This window comes from Parus major, chromosome 1 (genome assembly GCF_001522545.3).
Source record: "Parus major isolate Abel chromosome 1, Parus_major1.1, whole genome shotgun sequence".
NCBI lineage: Eukaryota > Metazoa > Chordata > Aves > Passeriformes > Paridae > Parus > Parus major.
In genome coordinates, this window is record NC_031768.1 from 29,168,901 (window position 1) to 29,192,938 (window position 24,038).

The 24,038-nt window shown below is 39.3% G+C and overlaps 1 protein-coding gene across 4 annotated transcripts; it reads right to left on the minus strand.

Annotated features, from left to right (window-relative positions):
• Positions 1–8,829: 8,829 nt before the first annotated feature.
• On the minus strand, positions 8,830–23,920 carry LOC107213780 (interleukin-1 receptor type 1-like). Of its 4 annotated transcripts, none has more exons than XM_015648617.2 (13): positions 23,826–23,920; positions 23,227–23,334; positions 22,563–22,697; positions 20,393–20,462; positions 17,856–17,973; positions 17,234–17,420; positions 16,321–16,483; positions 15,952–16,017; positions 15,279–15,399; positions 13,586–13,734; positions 13,143–13,286; positions 11,561–11,722; positions 8,830–11,076 (listed from the first exon to the last, which is right to left on the minus strand). In XM_015648617.2, exons 3-13 carry the CDS (start codon positions 22,608–22,610, stop codon positions 10,685–10,687), a joined length of 1,620 nt encoding a protein of 539 aa, XP_015504103.1. In that variant the 5' UTR covers positions 22,611–22,697; positions 23,227–23,334; positions 23,826–23,920; the 3' UTR covers positions 8,830–10,684. The 4 variants fall into 4 exon arrangements, with proteins under 4 accessions (XP_015504103.1, XP_015504078.1, XP_015504119.1 ...); XM_015648592.2 differs by having other exon boundaries at positions 17,730–17,973; XM_015648633.2 differs by lacking the exon at positions 13,143–13,286 and having other exon boundaries at positions 17,730–17,973.
• Between the last annotated feature and the right edge of the window lie 118 nt (positions 23,921–24,038).

The following is a 24,038-nucleotide window of genomic DNA, read 5'->3' on the forward strand; positions in this document are numbered from 1 at the left end:
TCCTGGCATGGTACTGCAATCTACAGAAGGGTCTCCAAAGGGTCACACTTGAGTTCTGGGAATGTGTAGCCTCAAGAACACACACCATCAAACAGCCACTCAGCCCTGCCAAGTCTGTGCTTTAGGAGCAGTGCATCTCACACCATCCTAAACATCCACCCTTGCTTTCCCTGACTCTCCTGTGCTTGAAAAAAATATTGTGTGCTTTTAAATGTCAGAGAGTTCAGAAAACAAATCTGCCTAAGAACTAACTGGCCAAGAGGAGCAACAAAAGTGCAAAAAGTACAAAAGTACAGTCATTATTCAGCTATTTTGGTTCTTGGGAAATTTTCTTGGACAGGTAGCTTTGCTGGCACAATAGAAGGGACAATCTTGAGTGGAAGTGGCAGACAGATGGAGGACAATCCAAACTAGTGAAGACAGGGAAAAAGCACCTGTCAAACCATACCAGAAGAGCAGCAAGAAAATGTCACAAATCTGCTGATACCTGGCTGTACTGGATGGCTGCCCCAGTACAACGCCTGGTAACTCCTGTTGCATGAGTGTTTGCTAACCAAGAACCAACAGAGAATGATTTTCAAATGTTTTTTTCCAAAAGAAAGTTGACTGTTTTAATAACCCCCAGGGCTGCAAGTAACCTTAATAGGGAAAGAGCTCTGCTGTTTTTCTGTTGGGCATGTGGTTAGTTGTGTTATGCAATAACAACAAACCAATTAATTATTATACCTGAATGGAAATAAACTCCTCTCTGTGTGATTCTCAAGGCTTACAGAACAGTGTTGGGGTTATGATGCTTCATCCCAGGGACCTTCTTTCCCACCAACAGCAATACTTTGCAAGAAACACAAAAAAACCTTTTTTCAACCTCCAGAGAGAAAGTCAACAGCATGCCCAAGTCTAAATTGTTGGAGTCTGGGGTACAGATTGTGTGCCCTTATTTCTGATATTTAGTTCTATGATCCAGAAAAACACTGAATTTCATATAATATGAAATTCATGAGCATCTTTTCATGGTGATACATGAAAACAACTGTTAGATAGAAAAGCTAAAAGTGTAAGTGTGTAGATTAGAGAGCTTTCTTAAGTCACTGGGTGAAAAAGTTAGTTTAGAGAACAGGAGACAAGATGGAGGATTTAGGGTGTTGTCTCTTGTCTTTCTTTGTTCTTCTTCATGATCTTCTAGAGGATTTTGGGTAATTGTAAGTGACTGGGCAGAAAATGCCACAGTGCAGCACATAAGTGAAGGGTTATTGGGTCATTAAGAAAAATAATATATGTGTCTATTGTTAATTGGGTAAAAATAAGTATGAAGATAAAAGAACAGCGTTGTTCGGGGCCATTTTGTGCTTTCAAGCACAGGGTGAGCCACAAGGCCTTGTTGTACCATCAGAAGAAAGAAATGTACCAGATTATAGTGATATGGACTTGTGCAGTTAGTCTGGAGAGACCTGCCAAGTTTTGTGATGACTTTCTAATAAACATGAGAAACAAGATTCTAACAAGCTCAGGAGTTTTCTTCCAACCAGAGAACTGAGATAAGCGGGACTCCCCATGAGGGAGGATCCCAAAAGAATTCAGTCCAAAGGAGGCTGAGAAATCCGGGAAGAGAAAGAAAAATACAGAAGAAGTGCAGCAGAATCAGAGAAAGAGAAAAAGGATTATTTAGAGAAAAGTTACATAAATATTTGCTGGGTAAGTGTGATAAAAACGTCTCATGCAAAAATGTGATTTCATTCAAGACCCACTGCTGCAGGCAGTGGCAAAAGGCCATGAAAGACTGGAGCAACACAGGCCAAACAAGCTACGCAAAACCCAGCAGCTTTCACATGGGGCTGTGTTTGCTGCTACAGGGGAAGAGTAAGAAAAACAGTAAAGAAACTTCAGGGTTCAGACACCAGAATGCTATCCTGATCCCTGAGTTTCAGTGGAGCTTCAAATGCGAGAGCCAGGCCAGCAGCTTGGGGCAGCTGTTGAGATATCAGTCTGATTTTCAGCAACCCCTTTCAGTGCAGCTGGAGACAGAATGCCTGGCTGGGTTAGCCCCTGGCCTGACTCTGCAGAGCATTTCTCGTGCTTTCCTCCAGTGTTTGTTGTTCCTCTGTTTTTCCCATCAGCCCTTGGAAGTAAACTATATCTTTTGGCTGTGAGGCATCTCTTGGCCTGAGGAATAGGTCAGCTGAGCTATTGCAGCCGGCACATCTCCCTCCAGCCCTTACAGAGCCCTAGCTGGAGGGATGTGGGGACTCACAGCATCTGTAACCACACTTCATTACACAACAAAAGCCTTGGTTCCCTCACTTAGGAACTTATGATCACCTGCAGGTGGATATATCCTGCACTCCTGTATGAAATACAGGTGCAGCTCCTCAGTGTAGGTCAAAATAGCTCCTGCTACAGCTCACTTCAAAAGGCTCATCTCTGTACTCACTGCTGGAAAATACTTTGCTGACACCAAACCAAGAGCTTTTAGTGGAAGAAAAAAATCCACTCTGCATCTAAAGCAAGGGAATTTCCACTACATGGGGGCTTGTAAAAGGAACATGGTGATCCAGGAGATGGCCCTGCGGAGGAAATATAAAGATTATTAGGCTGATTTGAGTTATCTTCAAAGAAAAAAGGCAACAGCAATGATTATGTCCATATTCAGTACAATTGTGGTTAGAGAGGGGTAGGTACAAAGATAAAATGGCACTTTCCTGCTTCATGCATCCCACGAGTAGCTTAAAATGCAACATATGATCATAATCAGTAATTATGTACGGTGCTGCTGTCTTGATTCCTCTTCACCTCCTCCCTTTGCCAGACCAGGCCACAAAGACTTCATAATGCTGCCAGGTCCAGGCCAAGTTTTTGCAAAGCCTAACAAGAATTATTTTTTTTTTTTTTCCAATTAGCATCTTACTCAGTTGAGATGGTATTTAGCTACCAAAGAAGTCATATGGCTATTTTTTTTTTAATTACGTATTTTCTTTTGCAAAATGTGTACTTTGATTTAACTACCATTTTTATGTGGCCAAGAATTCTCATTTCATTTCCTATGGAAGACCATCTCATACTATCCACCTACTCTTGAAATGGAAATAGCCACCACCCAGTATTATTCACATCCTTGAGAGAAATGTCTCAAGTGCTCTAGCCCAATTCCAGCTAGGAGCTGTTGTAATTCACAAGTGCAGACATAGGAGTAAAGTGGTTGTTTTTTAGAGACAGAGCTGTGTGATGCTGTGTACGAGGCCAGCTAGAGGCCATCTTTTTTGGTGGGTTTCAAGGAAGAGAAGTAAAATGAAGAAGGGAAACAAATGCATGGCCTGACTCACGGATTCCTGAAGCCTTGCCAAACCCACTAAGCCCTTCTCTTCCATAACTCAGCCTACCCCAAGATACCATTGACTGCTCACAGACCCCCATAGCTGGGACAGAAAATTTTGGTCTTGTCAACCCTGCATTTTTGAGGGTCTACACAAGGAGCATGTCTGGGACTGCTCTGTGACCCTTCAGTCATCAGAGGGCCTTCATGTATCTTAATGCATATACTACTGCAAAGCTTTTAGAATTACCATCTGAGTGCTCACTGCTAAATCAACTACCACTGAGAGCTACTGAATTATGAACCACACTGCCCCAGCCTTTTTGTGCTAATTGCTTTAATCACTTTCTGCAGTCTCATCTTCACAATTAGTTCTGGAACTCAGAATCAGTTTGCCTGAGCCATAACCATGGCAGGATTTTTGATTTGGCTGCACTTATAATTGATACCAATATTAACAACAACAACAACAACAATAAAAACATTTTAACAGACAAAAGTCCTAGATAGAATTTGAAGTTTCCCAATCACCTTTGTTTTGCAATTTCTCTTCAATTTACAAACCCTGTGGCTGTAGATTATTAACTAGGGGGTAAAAAAATAAAAGCACTACATATCATTAGGAAAAAAAGAGTTTGCAAGGTCCCTTGGGATCTGAGCACACTATCCAAGACAAGGACTGGGAACCGAGGACTGCTCATTTCAGGCAGCCAGTGCTTTCTGCTCCCAAGAATGCTGAGATGTTCCATTTCAGATGGTCTTCTTGATGAACTGACTGCTCCTCTCTGATGGCAGCCTTGAGGCAATTCTTCAAGGACTCCAGGGGCCTACTCTCCATTTGCTGTCTGGCTTCCTATAAACAATTCAGCATCCAAGACTCCAAGATCTTCTCACCATGTAACTGTTGGATCCATTTGTTCCCAGCTCAGGGGACTAGATCATTAAATTAGACACCAATTCCTCATCTATCACTATGTCAAGTAAATTCTAGAACTCTCAGTTGCCTGGGTAGCACGTGGCCAGTAATGATCCTCCAGCCATTATGCACAGCAGATCTGCTGGAATGCAGACACCACACAAAGTGGTCTCCAGTCACAGTCTTCTTGGAATAACCGGAGGCAAGAGTTGCTCAATTAGATCTAATTGACATATGCTGGAGGTTGATTAAGAAACATGACTCCACAGAGCTCTACTACTCTCTATTTCCCAATCAGCTCTGAGGCTCTGGATTAACAGTTGCGCAGACTCAAAGCCCAAAACTCTCATTTTCCACTAAATTCCCTACTAGTTCTTACAAAGGACAGGAAAGCACTAAAAATAATAATTAGAGTATAATTCAGAACAGCAGTTGTCAAAGTATCTTCTTTTATTTACTCCCTCTTCGTGTGCTTTTTTTTTTCTTTAAAGCTGTTGCTTGGCATTATTAGCAGCAGAACTTCATTATGATCTCATGTAAACAGTGTGGCTTTTATTGGAAGGGGAGAGCTTCAGTCTCAGGCATCACTAGGTGGAGGCACTGCATGGCACAAGGCTGGTGTGGCTCAGGGCTCCAGGGGTTTCAGGATCCCCACAGCCAGCTTCTATGGCTCACCAGTCCTCACCCTGGAACACCCAACCTTTCCCCATCCTCAGCTGTCTGCTCTCTTGGACGTGATCTTTCCCTTAATAATAAGCCAGTTCATCTTCTAATTTAGGTACCCAACTAACTTTATGGCCCAACCCTCCAAAAATGTCAAACATGCCAAAGCTAGCAGCTTTTTAAAAGTGACAGCAGACGGTGCTGGCACATCTTTGGCTCATTTAAATGCACACGTGTACCAAGCCATTCAGATCTAGGATGAGGAAACATATTTTTATGAAAAACTTGGCTTTTCTTTTAAAAGTCAGCATGTGGTCTATTCTCTTCAGTCTCTGAGGAGAATTAAGTCCCATTTACTTTAAAAATACAGGAATCAGAGCCAGATATCAAGCAGAACCAGATGTCACGACCCAGAAGAGAGCATACACAGATGGAAGGGGGACATATGGCACACAAGTTTTTTCCCACTGTGAGTGTCCCTGTCCAGACAGCTCTTTAGCTTTTTCCTTGTTTGTTCCTGGAGGCAATATGTGGGGGAGTTAACTGCCAAGGCTTTTTTCTGTTTTAAAGGGAAAGATGAATGTTATTTTTTGTAACTCCCAAATAGTCTGATTATTCACCATTTCAGGAGAATTTGTAAACTCCTTTGCCTCTCTGTAGGATCTTTAAACAGAATCACAGAATATTCTGAGTTGGAAGAGATCCACAAGCATCACCAAGCACAACTCTAAAGTGAATGGCCCATATGGGGATAAAAGCTGCAACCTTGTCGTTATTAGTGCCATGCTCTGACCCCCTGAGCTGATCTCAGGGTCCTAAAGATGCATTTGTCCTGCCATTTCTGCTATGCTCCACTTGAAATTATGTAGCTGCTTCACACCTTTCCTAGAAACTACAGATCTAGTTGATACAGCCTGAGTGTGCTTCCCTAGGAGTGAGAGAGTACTCAGAAAAGAGTAGATAGCTTGATTTTCTTTCCAAATCCAGTGCTTCTCCAAGTCCCCCAGTTCCATGGCACAGAAGAAATAGTTATGTTATGCATATTTGGAAAGAAAAAAACACCAGAAAACAAACAAATAAACAGTGTGGATATTAGAAAGTATGTGTTCAAAGAAAGAAAAAAATGTTTTCTTAAGGACTTGATCCCTTCACATCTTCCAGGGGACATTAGATAAAGAGAGAAAGAAAGTGCAAAAAGATCAACTTTCTCAAGGAGAGATGAAGCAGTACTGGGATGTGTTGTCATAGACAATGAAGGAAAAGGAAGCACTCCACTGATGCATATAACCAGTGAGGTAAGGGGAAGAGAGAACATGGATTTTAATAATTGACAACAGAAATAAATCCCATCAGGAAAAGTGTTTAATCAAAAAGAAAGAAAAAAAACCTAATGAGACAGTGTTCAAAATTCTCCTCCTACTACAGCCACTGCTATGCTCAAGGGAAAAAATCAAACTAGGGCAAGATCAGATGAGTGCCTGGCAGCAAAAATGAGCCAGAAATATTTGCACATCTAAGGCACCTGATCTGGAGCAGCAATTCAAAATCAACTTTTTGGAGCAAAAAATTCACCTTAATGACTTGGTGACCTTTCTACCTCTCTTCAGGGTGAGGTAGTAACTCCTGACAAACACTGCCAAGTATTTGGCTCTAACTCCAGCTGCAATGCCATGTTGTCCCAGGTGCCCTGCCAGAGGAGGCACACAAGCTGTACATTTTGACTGATTCCCAGCAGACATCAGACTCCTTTTTTTCAATCAATTTTAACATGGGAAGCAATCTTAGAATGGGCTGAGGAAGCAAATGTTTCTACTACAGATATTTTCTAGCTTCCTTTTAGTGACTGATCTTAAGTCTGTCTCAACAAACACATCAAGTACTGGTAAATATTATCCTGAATTAAAAGAATAAACATGCACATCAAGTGGTATGCGTTGCCTTTACTCTTGAGAATAATGAGTGTGAAGATGAGAGGAGGAAATGCTATTTCTCCTATGTTCATGAGTTGCAACATCTCTGACTAAACCTGAGACCTGGAAATACCCTGAAGGAAAGCTGCTAGCCACTGATGAAGGAAAGCTGCTAGCCACTGATTTTACTGACATGTATTCCAAAGCTCTGCAACATAATACTTCTTTGGTACTTCTAGAAAAAAGGTCTCTCCTTAGCACAGATGTCATAAATATTAACTGTATCCTGCCTGATTCATCTTCAAGCTAACTGCAGCTATGAAAGGAGGTGGAGACACTGAGCTACCGTGGTGTCTCAACAAAAGGCAAGATGGGCTTACCTCTCAAGCAGAAGCTCAAGGCACCAAGATAAAGGGAAAATGTAAAATTGCTCTTGCACTCTTCTACCTTCTAGGATGCAATACAGAGGTAAATTTAATGGAAAAATCCCCAAACCCAACAAACACCCCAAGTCAGTCAGGGCTGTCCTAACTGGGGCTACTGCATTAACTTTACCAGGTCTAACAACTCATTCTGAGCTCAGTGCACATTCCTCCCAATCACATAAACCTCTATCCATTAATTAATACAGTCATAGATGCTGTGCTGGTTTTGCATGGGAGGTTGGGAGGAGACATGTCAGGAGTCAGAGGCACAGGAAATATTCCTTTGTCCGTGCTGACAGGCTCTGACACTCAAGAGAACACTGAGTTTAGCCTGAAACCATGGAGACAGCTTCTAAAGTTGAGCAAAGAAACTAATAATGTGAGTGTGTAAGTTAGATAGAGTTATCTTAAATCACTGGGTGAAAAAGTTAGATTTTGGAGTTTTACTTATATTAATAAGGGAATCCAAGATGGAGACTTTGGGGCATTGTCTCTTTCTTCTTGTTCTTCTTCCTTCTTCTTCTTCTAAGGGTTTTTGGTTAATATTAGGGGATTGGATAAAAAAGTCCACATTGAAGCACACAGGTGTCGGGTCAATGGGTCACTAAAAAAAATAAGTTACTTGGAATATTATTATTGGGTAAATAGACACATAAAAGGCCTTGGAGAGACTCTTCGTTAGTCATTTCACACCTTTCTGTCTTAGTGTATGTAGCTCCTTGTACTCTGTGTATATGTAATATAAATAAGGAAAGAATAAACAACTGAGCCCAAACACAAGAAAACAGTCTCTCTCGATCTTGTCAGTCCTGGGGAAAAGAACCCAACCACCAGTGTCACTGCAACAGAGACACAGCTGGGACAGGTGACCTAAACCAAGTTAGAAAAGCTAAAAATGGTTCAGAGCATGCTTTCAATGTATTTTGCACCACATACTATTTAGAATTTGCTCTCTGTCAGCATAAACAATAAACTGGAATATATCTACTACAAAGTGGTGAACAAATATTCTTCCATTGTTTACACTGTTTGCCTTTTCCTTCTGAATCTGCCAAGTTTTCAGGGGCAAACCTCTTGCCAGCTAATCATTTCTGGAGTTGTTGGGATTTGACTTTTTTTTTTTTTTTAATAAAGACCAACCAGCACATCTGTCTCTACTGGACTTCTTTTATTGTACCACAAAAAAATATTGTGGTTTCCTATGTGACTTCCAAATAAAGTTTCCAAGAAGAAAAAATAAAGACAAAATTCGTCTTCAAAATTAATCCCCCTGATAAAAGGATATGCCATCTAGTCTTGTGCTACATTGAAGTAGCCAGCTAACCATCAACCATGAAAACCAAAACCTATCCCCCACACTCACTTTTACACAAGGACACAAAATAATCATACTGAATGTGGTTGGTTGAAAGAAAGTATCAGGTAAATCAATGGTGACTTTCAATCATCTGTCTACACTTAAGAGTTACTAGGAGTCTCATTTAGGGGAGAAATGGGAAATTATCTTGAATACTGTGGCAAACCTCCAAAAAGAACTGTGAAAAAAAGGAACCAGAAATCATAACTGCACATTCACAGAAGAAAAAAAAACCAAAAAAACAAAACCAGCACAAATTGCAAATCGGTTTACTTTTAAGTAGTACTACAAGTCCTAGTCATTGGTTTGGTTTTTTATTTCAAAGCATATTGAAATAAGGAAGCTGAAAAAATGTGCCTCCGTTTCAACATCTTTTTCCTCATATTTTTCCTCTTCTACATGGAAAATAAGAAGGTTCTGTTTTAAAACACAAATTTTAAAAAGGAAGGAAGGAAGGAAGGAAATTAATTTTAAATACTTTTTTGAGAAAGCTAAGTCTAAACACAATGTAAAAATTTGACAATTATGATTATCTGAATTCTCCAAGTCCCTAAATTTATTTTTTAAAGGTTCCAGCCTAAATACTATTCATTTCTGAAAAACATGAATTCAACATCTACTAGGACAACAGTACCTCATCTGATGAATCTATTCTGCTCCCAGTTTTCCTGGTGACACCTCAAATTAACCTTAGTCAGCAAAGGCTGTGGAAAATTACACAGCCAGGAGAATGAGATACTGCTCCTAAAGAGTATTTACTATGCCTTTACATAGAAAAAAGTACCATGATATGCTATTGGAAATCTTTCCCTTTGATTATATGTTTTCACTCCCAGATTTTGCTTTCTCTCCCATCAATACAGCCCAATGAAGAATATATTCTAGATACATATACCTCTGAGAACCAGCTGAAAGGAATTCCATGACAGACGCTATCCTGGCAATAAACACGATGTTAGAACCTACATAACTTCAGAAAATATTTTTTAAAAAGCAAGCAAAATTATTATTTGCATTCAGATGATGTTCTTCAAGGCTGGAGCATAAAAACTCCTGCTGCTTCAGACCACCTTGAAAAGGAAGCAGCATGTCATTTTCTCACAGTGATGCACAGAAGTGGATTGGGGTCCAGAAATACCAAGCTACTCCCAAGCAGTTTGGTACAGCCATATGCCTCTTACTTTTTATCTCACAAGTAGATGAGATACTGTTTCTTGCCATTGGAATTTGGTCATGTTTCAGAACTGGCCACTTTCCACTCTCCAGGATAGCCAACCCAAGCACAGTTCTTTGATAGATCCTCAGTTAATTTCTGTGCATGCAGTTAGCAGAGCTGAGACACAGCATGAGAACATCTGGTTTCCAGAGTAGCAGCACAGTCTAGAAAGCTTCCCATTCTCAAGAAATACAAACTATTTTCAGTTTCCTAAGCATTACATAGTTTAAAAAGAAAACATATACCAGATACCACAGAATTGTTCAACAGTCTTAAAATCCACAGATTTCATTCCCTTCCATTTGCTGAACACATTTGGTACCAACTGTTCAGGAGAAACACATTTAGTGCTGTGATGAGTTTTAAATTATACTGCTATGTCATGGATTTCCCCAACCCTTTTAAGAAGCAAGGGTAACAGAAGCATCTGTTGCTCAGGAGACAAAACTTACACAGAGCAGATTCTTGCAGCAATAAGCAAATCAGACAATCATAGAGGGGCAATAAGAATTGGAACAGAATGACAAGGAAAATGCTGATGATAGAAATAGACTTTTAATTTTTCAACTGCAGTTTTGATTTTTTAAGAATGGACTTCACAGCCATTTCTTCATACAATATTTATGTGGACCACAGCTACTTAATAGCCTATCACCATCACCATGTTTATTTTTAATATTTGGTAGAGACTAACACAACAAATTGTGTCACTATCCAAAACTTGTAACAGAAATAAAACTGCACAGAGTTGGTTTTGTTTTTTTAGGGTGTAATTTATGGAAGGGATGAGCAGTTTCCTCAAAGAAAACATCTACTTTGTAGTATAAAGACTATGCAAAAAACATTCCAATTCAGAATTACCCTCTTAGTATTATTTAAATAAGTGCTTCTTAACTTCCCTTTGCTGCAGAACTATTCCAAGTTAGGGGCAACAGATGCACTTGAGAATAAGATACCTTTTTCCTGGATGGCATTTGATAGCGCACATTTTTCCAGAACCTTGTATTTGCTGAACAAGATTTCTCTGAGAAGTCCCCTTTCCATGGAATGGCTCCATGTTTTTGCTTAATGTATCTGATTGATTCTGGCATGCTTGAGTAGTCCTGTATTTCACCCATTTCTATAAGAATCACTTGAATTCCATCACGGATGAGAGCATTATACATAGCTAGTTGTTGCTGAGAGGAGTCTTCTAACAGGCAGCACCTAGATGTTTCTGATCCCAAAATAATCATCAGTCTTCTGCTTTGCTTAAGGGTTTCATCAGCAACACTGACCACAGCTGTAAGTGATGAAGGAACAGTCAAAGTCTGCATGGAAACTACAACTGGTGTAAAATAGTTCTCTTTTTTAAAATTGCAATGATGTGAAGCTGTGGCTAGCTGAGAGCAGTGGTTGCTTTAAGATCTTCACACATGATTCATGATTTATTGTATGACATAACTTATAAAAAAAACTGTTTTCTTCAGCCCTCTGGAGAAGATACCATTTAAAAAAACCTCAACAGCTATTATTACTTGTTATTAATGCTATTAAGTCCTCATTTGTTCATCACTAAGAAAGTACAGACCCTCATAACATTAGAATAGAATTTTCAGTAAGGAAAAAGAAAAGAAAAAAAAAATTGCATTGGGCAACTTATCCATTAAAACTAAATGAATACAGCTTTCTTTTCCAAAAGTGTGGGTTTTAATTTATAGATAAACTTATAACCTGAGAACAATATGTCAAAAGGCAACCTGCTACCTCTGCTAATTAAGGCATACCTTCTCCTGGTAAATCATCCCTTCCTAATATGAAAAGGTTATATCCACATTGTTTTTCTAAAACATCTGGGAGTATCCTACGAACAAAGGTTTCCAGACAACAGATACTTCTGCTTTCACTGCCTTTTGTGTACAGGACATATGCATCGTAGATTTTCCCATCTGAAACAAACACAAACATTTTTATTAAAAAACCTGAAACTTAGGAAAAATGCCTTTATTGCAAAGTTTCATTTTTGGACTGTTTAGAAATAGTAATGTGGGGCTGATTTTACCCATCCGACAGAACCACCTCATGGAAGTAAAATGCTCTGTGAATCAAAATAAAGATGATCAGCCACAGAATCTGACTTCCTTTCCCATCCTGGGGATGGAGGAGTCACCAGATGAGCTGGGTGCAGGACCTGGGACCTGCAGGAAGGAGCTCCCAGCCCCAGAGGGGCCAGGACATTGAGGAATTACCCTCTCACAGGACTTTCTTCACCACCTCTCCTGAAAGAAACTTAACAGAAGTTATCCCCACTTCTGACTAACCACAAGAGAAGGTGGAAAATTGGAAATTCTTTCTTGTAATAATCCTGGGAGGGCTTTTCACAGGTAGCAGAAAAGGCCAGAAAGCTTCTGAGGTTTTGAGAGTTAAGGCTCCATTGCAAGCAGGACTGAAAGAACCAAGCCAAAATCAGAGCTAGTTCAACAACTTAAAAACCTTGACTTTTTTTTCTTTTTTTTCCCTTTTAATTGGAACTCTATTACAGTATTATAGTAAAACTGAATTTTTGACCAGGAGTTGAAATTACTTTTCCATGAAAACATTTAGGAAAACATGAGTAAACATTAACTATCTTAATGTATGTAATCCATTCACTTTCAAGGTATGGGGAAATTCAGACAGCCTAATTCTGAGAACTGACATTAAATATATCTATGATGGTGTGTTTATTTCAAACTTTTCACACCTATCCAATGTATTTGCCTAAAGTACATTAAACTATAACATCAGAAGAATCCCAGAACACAGAACTCACAGCAAATTTTCTCTTTGATATGTCAACATCATAACTGACAGGATTGAGAAGGAAAGTGAGGGTAATGGAGAGAAATTACAAAATGAAAAAAAAGAAACCAAATAAAATTAATCTCTGACAAATGAGTCAGATTTTCAAAATAAATATTTAACACATGTCTTTAAACATCCAGTTTACAGGATGTAGCTCTGCTGACACCTATTGTTCATCATCAGAGTGACCACAAATCTACAAGTAGAAAACCTACAGAAAAGCAAAAACAAAACATGCACATTTTGGAATAACCTGTAGTTCCTTTGGCCTATCTCACTATGATTGCCTTCAGTATTATACAGTCATTATTACTTCAAGTGTAATTATATATTTTACCCGTATGACTGAAGAAATCCTCCACAAAATGTCTTGGTGCACATCTGAAAATTCCTTATGGAAGTTCTATGTACATTGTACTAAATAATCCAAATATTTCTCAGAAGTAATGGCAAATTAAAAAAGTCAATAGGCTAATTACACTTACATGCCTGGTCACACTCACATACCTGATCACACTCACATACCTTCCTTACTTGTAAGGGCACAGACAGAATTACGGTACCAAAGCACCAAATCAATCTTGAAAATCTTGTAGATTATTAAAGTAATAAATGTCAAAATTAGCAAAGAGACGAGCCCTCCAGTTAGCCATCTTCGTATGTCAGGAACTGCACAAAATTATAAGAATTTTTTTAAACATTGAATTTGTCCAAATCTGATCTTTCACATTAATTCAATTCAAATTTGAATATTCCATTTTTCATTCCTATTTACCTTGTTTTTTAAATACTGATAAATACAATGCTACAGTGATTTCTTCCCTATGCCCAGGCACATGCATACTGCAGGCTGTAATACATCTGTTTTCTTTCAACATGATACACGAGAATTTGGTATCAAAACACCTTCTGGGGACATATAGATAATCATCTCAAAATTAGGCCTCAAAAATATTAGTACTTCTTACCTCTGTGTTTCAATATAATATAGGATGCAACTTGCCCAAAGGCATTTGAAGCTTGACAGACAAAAGGCTGTTCATAATCTTCACTGCTCACTTCTGAAATTATCAGCTTCAGAGAATGTATAGGGCGCCCATCGTAAGAAGTTTCTTCCCTGTCCAAAAGGTGAAAAATAGAACCATAAAACCATAGGCCTTTCAGGAATGGCTTCATCTCTAACATCTGCAGCACAACAGTGGTTATTTCCTTCTGCAAATGTCAACCACACTGCACAACAGATGAACAATTACATAATACGGAAGAAAGCCAAACAGTCAGAACTCTCCCAGTACTGACATTTAGCGTATGCATTGGAGAAGATTGAGACATCAAGAGGTTATCTTATCTGCAGCTGTGTTTCCCCAAAGAAATGGAAGGTTTCTACAGCTGGAAGTTAAAAATACGCCTTATGAACCTACGTAACCTCTTGTTATGGGCTTCCCAATGCCTTTGAGAGGATTTGGACATAGGTATTTCACAATAGGATATAACATGCAGGGAATGAATGAACCAGCATCACTAATGCAAGTGACCAAAGATGACCATGTAAGCGCTAGGTAGCACAAAAAATAACATTGCTTTTGCAATATCAATTCAGTGACTGTGTGCCTCTGCATTCTGGCCAAATTGTTTATGGCACTACAATTCAATATGAAAGTACAATATATTACTTTTGCATAGTGTTTTCTCTTGGTGAGCACCCAAATAAGCCAGCATTTTATTTCTCCCTTTGTTTTATGATGAGAACTTATTTCTTGCAACTATATTCTTACTTTGTAGACATCATACTCTTTTCTTCACTGGTGTTTTGGTCCTAGATAGTGCTCCAGAATTTACAAAAATTATCACATTTGTTTATTCACAGCGCCACCATAAGGGCTGACAAAAAAACCTGAAATTTTTAGTTCAAAACCTGTAATGTGTAAGAAAATGTCAGAGTGCCGCTTGCTCCAATTTGAGTTGGTTTTTCCAGTCAGGTATAATTTCTTTTCTTTTAATTCCATGCTTTTCACCATCACCTTATCTCCCACTTGCCCTTCACATGCTTTACTCAGTCCAAGTCCTCCCAAAACCCACCTCATCACTGGAAATCAAGTTTTCCAGTTCTAACTCCTAAGCTTCAGCACAAATGCCCTCAATAAAGTCTTCCATTAGCTCTTCAGTTGATCTCAGTTAAATTCCTCTAATGTAATGCTCTTAAACCTAGAAATCTCATTTTTTCCTGTAGAGCACAGATTTGCCCTCTTGCCACCTTTCAGACAGGCAGATGTGGAACATACAATAAAGAGACTGAAGATCATGCACCTGAACATGCCTGATCTGACCAAAAGAGGTCTCTGCCAGGCCAGAGCTTGCTCAAAAACAACTGTATTACAATTATGGGCCTGCAACAAAGCAGCTTTTCCCAACACTGGAAATTCAGACTGATTTTTTACAATGAGCAAGAAATGCATAATCACACGTGAAGCCCATGTGCCTACTATGTTTAAAATTTCTATTTCAAAGCAGGAAGCCAGTTGGACAAGGCCAGCATTAGAGTTTTTAAGAAGAATGTTATTTAAAGCAAGGGGAAAATGTTGCCAAATATTTTAATGTCAAAGGGAGAAAGTTCCACTTTGGTTGTCAACACAGTATTTTCTAATCTGGAAATATACTTACTCATAGGGACTTGCAAAAATTCTGCTCACATAAAATACATCAATATACACACCGTTGCCTGTCCAGTACACGTCATATCCATCAGCACCTGTTGTATTGCAATCCACAGTAACCTGTGAGCCTATAAAATTGTGTTACAAAGTAAAAAGTTAATTTCCACAACCTAATTTAAAGTCAATACAATCCTGCTCACAGTTTCACACATGCACACCAGCTAAGGATGATAGCAAACCCTTTCAGAAAAGTTACTCTAACAGAGGGTCTATACTCTCAGTGATCTGCAGGTCCAGAAAGAGAATGGCAGGATGGAAGAAGCTGAATCCAGAAAAAAAGATGCTCCCCTTGGGGCACCACTCTGCCTGCAGATTCGAGATAGACCTGTTCTTAGAATCACTTCCACAGTGATGGAAACCAACAGATGTGACAGATAATCACTTGAGTTCCTACAATTTTCCTTGCATCTGAGAAATCTGTAGGACTTTGTAAGTAACATGCCTCTTTTCTTTCCCTCTCACCCCTCATTGCTCCTTTGGGAGATCAACAGAAGCTGATCTGGTCACTGAAGTAGGTTTTTTTTAAAAATGAAACCAAGAAAGCACAGAATAGGACACTACTTGAGAATAAATCTTAACTAGGATACACGTTCATACTTTCTCTAGAGAAGACTACTTACCGAGTTCCACTTCAATGGAGTTGTTTCTTGGGTAAGTAATTTCTGGAGGCATTTTTGGTGTGGTCACTAAGCAAAAGAAAGAAAGTGATTTTCAGAAAACCAGGGGCAGTTGCAGTCTGTTTCATGCTCTATAATGCAAGTACAGCCTAAAAACACCCCTCATACTAAAGACAAGGTTGTCAGCCATTTTATAACAAAATATCACTCAGTACTGAAAGTACCATATCTCAGGTAGTCATTACTGCACATTTAGGTGAAAAACAGTAGTCCTAAGCATGTCTATCCATTAGGTCTTTTCACTTCAGTCTTTACAAAGTTGAAACAAAAATTTGGAGTTGTTATGAACACAGAGTGAAATTATTTACTTACCTTCTACAACCAGACTGATATCTCGTGAAATGTTATATTGTTTCCCATTGTAGGTATATGTTGTTTCACACGTATAGTTTCCTCCATCATGTACAGTCACATTGAAAATTATAAGGTCACTGTTTGAAAGGGCAAACCTTTTTCCCTCCAGCAGCTTGCAGTCCTAAAAGTGTGCAGAGAACTCTGTTATTTCATATCTCTGTATATTTCCATGGTTTGTCTCTCTTTGATACAATCTGAAGTTTCAATGGACCACAGCACAAGGATGGGCACTCTGCAGATGCTGAGGAAGAGTGAGGACAGTGGAATATGAGGAAATACAACTTCACTTCAGTTGAGATTTTAATTTAAAGATTTAAAGTTGGAAAACAACTTTGGCTATTAGAGAAATAAGAAAGTAAAATGTGCATTGTCAAAGTATTCATCAATGAAGCATCACGCAATAATTAGACTTTATTTGTAAGGAGCCTCAATACTAGTGGCAGCATACAGACTGCACGAGCCTGAGGCAGGAATCTGGCAGAAGGCACTACATTGTTGAAGCAGAAAGAGCCTTTAAGAGAGTGTGAACAACATGAAATAGAATAATGGAGTAGAACAGTACTGATCACCTAATGGATGTGCCACAGTAAATCTGTTCCCACACAAGACTGTCTTTCCCTGGCAAGTGAACAGATGCCACAGTGGCTACGTGGGTCAGAGTCACTCCTACATCTCAGCTGAAATTCTGTCCTGATAATCAAGAGCACCTTTAAAAGACAGAAAGTCTTGATCCTATTTCAATTCGTTTTAAAAGCATTTTTCTCCAATTTACAGTAAATCTTCAGTTCTTCTGCGCCAATTCTCAGAGACCACTGATTTTTATCATAAATAATGGACAGCTGCAAGACAGAACAAAACACTATGTTCTCACCTTATACCATCGAACTGGCTGAATATTCTTCTCTTTCCTGAAATAATCCAAGTGGGGACACACGACCTTTGCGGAATATGATGTGAATATCACCTCCTCTACAGCAAATTTTTCATTTAAGCATAAACCATCACTCCTTTCAAAAACTGTTACTTTTGTACACATTTTCTTGCAGCTTGTCAAATTCCTGCAATTAACAGAACACAAATAAATTACTTTGCAGGTCAAAAATGTATGGCATTATTTTTGGAGGAGAAGAAAAAATGTTTACAGTTTCTTTAATAGATTTACTTTTGCCTACAAGGAAAAAAAAAAAAAAAACAACAACAAAATAGACTTCATTTCCCCAAACTAAAGTTAGCTTTTGTAGATGCATTTCCCCTTCTTCATTTGTATTTCTCTTAACCTCAAAATTTAACTTGCTTTCTAAAAGATACTCTCTTTGCAACTCATTTCTGTAAAAATATAGGTTTGGGTTTTTTTTTTTAACTTTCACCTTATGACACATTCATAATCTCCAGAATCTTCTAACATTGCAGGAAGAAACCAAATTAAATTTTTCTGCTGATGAACTCTAGACAGTTTGTCTCTAGGCACAGGTGTCTGGTTTCCAACTTTGTACCATGTTAAGTTGTAGTCTCCACTTTTCAAGCTCTTTTCCAGTGAACATTTAATAGCAAGAGGCTGCCCATCAGGTACAAGATTTTGCCTCAACATCACATCATAGGCTTCACATTTCTCTAAAGGAAAGAGATAAACATTAAAGAAAAACTCAAACACTCTTCAAGAATATACTGAACTCATTTTATGATTATATTTAAAAAGTTGATTGGAGTTTTCACCTCCGTTCTCAAGTCAACTACAAAAAATACAATTTTTATCCCTTATCTTTACAGTTGAGAGTACTACTCAGTAAATTACAGATACAGTTATGCCACTAAAATGAAATGCTGTTTTTTGAATGCAATCTTTACGCTCAGTAGAATGTCTTTGTTTGCAGTGACTTGTCACTTGCATGCTTTATTTCAGATGCAAATTACTAAAGTACTCGTGTTTCTCCAGTCTGTTTCATGGGGATGCACAAAAACACACACATGCCCACAAATTTCACATTTGATGTCCTTATTTTTTAGCTTCTCTTAACTGTAATCAAAGTAATCCTTCAAGACAGACTATGCCGTTGATACCTAAATGTCCTGAAGTGGAAGACTGTACAAATACTAAGTTTGCTATGGGAATTTCAATTCACCTTCATTTTATGAACATTTAGAGAGGAATCTAAATGACAATCAGCAGTGAGCTCATTCTCTTTACTTCTGACACAGATGTTTGGTTTAGGCTTTTTTTTTTTTTTTTCTTTTCTAATATGACAAAAAAAAGGCACCATCTCTGGATACCATGGTCACATTCCCAAGTCAGTAGTATATTTATCAAAACTTCTTTGCATTGTTATTATGCAAGAATTCCCACAGAGAGTCATGCAAGTGTCTGTTTAGCCAAAAATCCTGTCTCTGATAGCTATCAGTGCAAAATGTGCAGAAGAGAGGACACAACAAATACAATACAGACTGGTATTTCAGTCCCTTTCTTTCCTCTTATATTCTGCATGAAAAAACATTCAATGGCTTTTATAAATTCTCTGAGTATCACAGATTTCTTGTTATGAGAAATGGTAAACTTCCTCTCATCTGCCTGCTCTATGGTATTTACATTTGTATAGACCTTTATCCCATCTTCTGTCTCTTTACCTCAGTCCTTCATTTAAAGACTTCTCATATGGAAGCCATCCCATATCAGACAACACTGTCACTCATCTCTCCACTTCTTCTGATACCACTTTTCTGAGATGGAATGACCAGAACTGCACAGTTCAACTGGCACACATTCACTGTGGGCTTGAAGAGCACCATAATGAGGCTTTCTCTTTTCTGTTCTGCTGCTTTCCAACAATTCCAGTTTTCTGCCCACCACTGATAACAGAGTTAATGACTCCAGAGATCATCCAGAGTTATCAAAGCAGCATTTAACCAAGCATTTAACCAAGTACTTAATGCTCACATCACACTCATATAGCATACTTCCTTCTGCTATACCTCATACCCCTTTGCATCCACTTGATTTTACTGACATTCTATCACTAAACTATTTGATATCCCAAAACCCTCTGGAGAACAAGCATCAGTTTTAACCACCAAAGAATAATTTTGTATCATACGCAGTTCCCATCACCTCACCACAGATCTTTTCCAAATTACTTATCCAAACATTGAATTACTCAGATATCTATCTGTGTTGACTGCCCCATGATAACTGTGATGATTATGAAATGCTGTGGCCACAGGAACTAATAACTTTTTTCTACCAGTTAGTGCTAATACTCTGAAACAGTGTAAGAGACACCAGTACATGCAAAAGACCACTCAGCTGGAAAGCAGATCTGCAGAGAACATTGGGGTCCTGGTAGGCCACAAACTGATCAGGAGCCACCAATGATCCCTCATGGCAGAAGGAGGCTAGCACTGTCCTGGAATGCATTAGGTCATGCCAGATTTGAATTTACTGGAGAGAGCCCAGCAGATCCAAACATGATTCAGGGAGCAGAGCACCTCTCACATGAGTAGAGAATGAAAGAGCAGGAACTGCTCAGCTTAGAGAAGAAAAGGTCTGAGGAGTGTGTGGGTGGATCTTATTAATGTGTGTAAATATGTGATGGGTGGGAATGAAGAACAAGACAGACTTTTGCCAGCATTATGCACTGATAGGACAAGAGACAATGAACAAAAACTGAAACATAAGACATTCTATCTGAACACAAAAAAATACTTTTTTTTATTGTAAGAGAGATCAAACAGTGGAACAAGATGCCCAAAGAAGTTGAAGAATTTCCATTTGCAGATATTTTAAAAAACTTCACCCTGTAAGGCTAGATGTCAAGAGCTCCTATCCAACCTAAATGATTCTGTTATAAGTTGAAAGATAAAATACCCCATATTATGTTTTATAGGTTCCTGCTCTTGGCACTATTTAAAGGAACTCATTGGCATGCATGTAAATTTTACTATTACAGCCATTTTCACAGAAAGTCAGTATTACTTGTATGAAAAAAAAGTTCTATAACAAGTTCAGAACAAAACTTTCCATAGCCACCGATAGACTTACTTGCAATAATTAAAGACAGAAATGCTGTTGCAATGTTACAGGAAAACAGTGCTTTTGCTGTCACATTTCCCTGCCAAAATGGAAAGAAAACTTTCAATTAGTGGCTTCCAATATGAACTTCCATAATGTAAACATTTGCATTACACAATTAATGCATTATACAATTAATACAGTAATTACACAATTTAAAGAGGACAAGTGAAATACAGGAATTGTCTTTGACTTGTTTTGAGCCTGTTACCTGCTTGTTTTACCTGACAGTTCCTAATTATTACACCAGAAGAAAAAAAAATTTAAAAATGAGTGAACGTCTCCTATTTCAGCTTGTCAAGCACTTGGTTTTCTTACATCTCTAGCACAGACCTTCCCACTTCTTGCTTTCCTAAGCTACAATCCTAGATTCTCTAACTCTCTCTTAGATGGAATCTGATTTCATAATTCTGACTTTTTTTTTGCCACTCACTTTGTACTGCATCCAGTTATGCTACAACATGTCTGAGATGGGGAGGACAGGACAGAGCTTGCATACAGTCTTCAAAATACAAGTGTACTATGGATTTATAAACAAAGACAATTATTTGTTTTTTCTGGAATTTTTTCCTATGATGTTTAGCCATATATTTGTCCTTTGAGTATCACTGAGCATTGATCTGATATTTCTATGGGCTTATGTAGTAAAATTTCAAGACCTCATCACTGGGTGCTAAGAATCAGGCAAACTCAGTCAGTCAAAATCCTAACATGATGTTAGGATTTTGGCCATATGTTTACATTTTAAGTTTTCTTTATATTTCTCCACAACAATTTTATTCTGCTATTATCACCCAGTCATTTACTATTGAGACATCTTTGTGCCACTCTTTGCAATTTACACCTCCATGTTCTAGCCTGAATTGCTTTGTATTGCTGGCAAATTCTGCCAATGAAACAGATTCCCTCTGATCATCAAAATACATGCTGAGGAGAAAAATTGTTCAGGACTCTAGTAGTGGTATTTCTTCACCTAAAATCTAGACATTTATCTTCTACATGTTTATTTATATATTTGAGAATGACTGTCAGGACTCTTCAGTAGTCCCCTGATCCCTAACATGCTTGGAGAAGGATCTCAGTTGCATGCCTCTGGCAAGCTGCTCCTTAGCTTGACCTGCTTTAGTGGCCTTTTCACTGTTCAGCCTACCACAGTGTTTCACAGCCCAGTGAGAGGACAAATGCAACCATTCCAGCTGAAGAATGAGCAGGAGAAGCCCATCCTGATCATTGGTGGTCACTGAGCTGATCACCATTTACTACAAGAGTCCAAGATGACACTTCTGGCTGCTGTGCCTTTCTTCACCAGACTGACTCAGAAGTGTGCCATGTATTGAGTCATCCACAATGCTTCTTGCAGTGCCTGCTTCTCTTCTTTCCCTTCTCTTTCCTCCTCCCTCCTTACAAATTTCCACTCAAATTACCAGGCAGGTCTTTTCTTGTCTAGCTCTAAGATGGGATGAATCCCTGAAAGAATCCTGGCTCTCGAAATACATAAAACATTAAAATCTCGGGAGGTAAGTTATATGTGTTTGTACAAAAGCTACAAATTTTTTTTCCATTATTTGTGATGCGCAGCAGCTCTTAAAAAACTATGACTTTTTATTTTAAAACAAAGAGGAAAATATTGTAACAGATACAATTTAAAGATAAAACAGGATTGAATAGACTCCACTTATGAGAAAGTATTTTCTTTATGACTTCTCTGCATCACTGTTTTTTCACAAACCATTCTCTTGCTCCAGTGTTCTGTCTTACAAGCTCTCTCAGGAAGTTTTTTGCCCCACCAGTAGATTCACCCAATGCAGAAGTAGTATTTTACCACATCCTGAAAGAAAGTCTTCCAGGATCCTCTTTTTCTATAATTTCGATGATCTTTCTATCTGTTTACATTTATTATTTTCCCTTCTGTCAACACAGAAGACTTACAAACATATATACATATAGCCTTGTGTAAAACCATATACACTACTTTGAGGAGACTCCCTTGTGTCTCACTTTCAGTGATGAAAAATTTCAGTTTCTATGGAAGGTAGACATAGTAGCAAAATTAGGCTCTTTTCTGCGCATGCATTCACATAAATTAGGATGAAAATAACACACATATAACTGCAGAACTAATTGCAAACGTTTTTCCTACCACATTCTGCCATGACAAACAGCTAAATGTCTCCCTTTTTCCAGCCATTCTGTCCACATCTTGAGCACTCAATCGACCTGTGGAGCTTTATCATTCACAACAGACTTCAGCTCTAGTTATCTTTGCCCATATTTTCTAAAGGGGGAAAAAAAATATCAGGTATGTGTAGCCATGTCCATAGTTTCACCCTGAAAGGAAATACTTTTATCAGCTGCAGTTTAAAAAAAAAAATATTACAGCCAACCCCCCTCCCCCCCCAAAAAACCCCATCAACTGTCTAAAATAGGTCTTCAATTATACACGTCTGAATTACAATTACAGTATTGATGATAGCATGTAGGCATAATTTTCATTAAAATTTCTCATGAATTTCTTTTAATATTCTTTTCATCTGCTTTTTAGTCATTTCAAAGTTCATCTACTCAATAAAAGAAGTCTCCTCAAAACTTCAAAGGATCACAGGTTCCACTGACTTTGGCAAACTTGTGGCAGGCTTATTTGCATCTCTTATTCAAAAGCCCAAACTGATCCAAACATGCAACAATCTTCAGAACTGAGAGAACCAACAGAAAGTCCAAGTATCACGCTATTTATGGTATATAAGCCTAGGAACATTTTAAATCATAAAAAAATATGCATATTTAAATATATATTTTCATATTACCTTAAATGCTCCTATTAACTGCAAGGTACACCGCGCCTCTTCTATCAAGTTTCACTTTCGATCACGAAAGGAACGATGACAGCACATATATTCCTTCACTGGACATACCTAGTCAGAGCGGAAGAGCTGAGTTAGCCGCGTCAGGATGACAGCACTGCGATTATCCCGATAGCCGCGTTTCTGCAAAACGCTGGCATCCCTCAGCGGGTACGGCAGGAAATACTTTTCCAATACTGCTCATTTAAATTGCCACGTGTTCCTGGGAGCATTCCCTGGGAAGGGGCTGCGGCTGCCGGGGGTGCGGGCTGCCGCGCCGGGCTCGGCGACCTCGGTCGGAGCCACCTCCCAGCCCCAAAAGCGAGGCGTCGGAGCCAAGTGCGACCATCGGGGCAGCAACTCTAGGGATCTCCGGCTCGGCTTATCCCGGGCTGGCTGAGGCCGCCCGCCCTGTTCCAGGAGCCAGGAGAGCAGCGCTGTCCGCACCTGCCCGGCCCCCGCAGCCCGAACACCCCCGGCTCTCGGGGGCCGGGCAAGACCCTGGCCCCCGTCACGCCGAGAGCTCGCTGGGGCGATCCCTACCTCTCTCGGGGAATCCCTACCTGCTCCTCGGGGCCGGAGGAGCCCCGCTGCCGCCTCCCGGACAGCCCCGGCAGCCGAGGGACCGCAGCGCTGCTGGCCCGGCACGGGCGGCTCCTCCCAGCGACGCCTTCCCCTGCCTGCCGAGCCGGCCGTGCCCGGGCAGCGGGGTGTCCGGGGGCAGTGGAGTGTCCCTGGGCAGCGGGGTGTCCCTGGGACAGCGGGGTGTCCCTGGG

Excerpts from the sequence above, each read along its gene's own strand:
- LOC107213780 (XM_015648592.2), bottom strand. The coding sequence starts at position 22,610 with ATGGCTGGAAAAAGGGAGACATTTAGCTGTTTGTCATGGCAGAATGTG. Across the intron at positions 13,735-15,278 it reads ATTTTTGCAAGTCCCTATGA|GGAAGAAACTTCTTACGATG; the intron begins GTAAGTATATTT and ends CCTTTTGGACAG. Across the intron at positions 13,287-13,585 it reads TATTATATTGAAACACAGAG|TTCCTGACATACGAAGATGG; the intron begins GTAAGAAGTACT and ends AATTTTGTGCAG.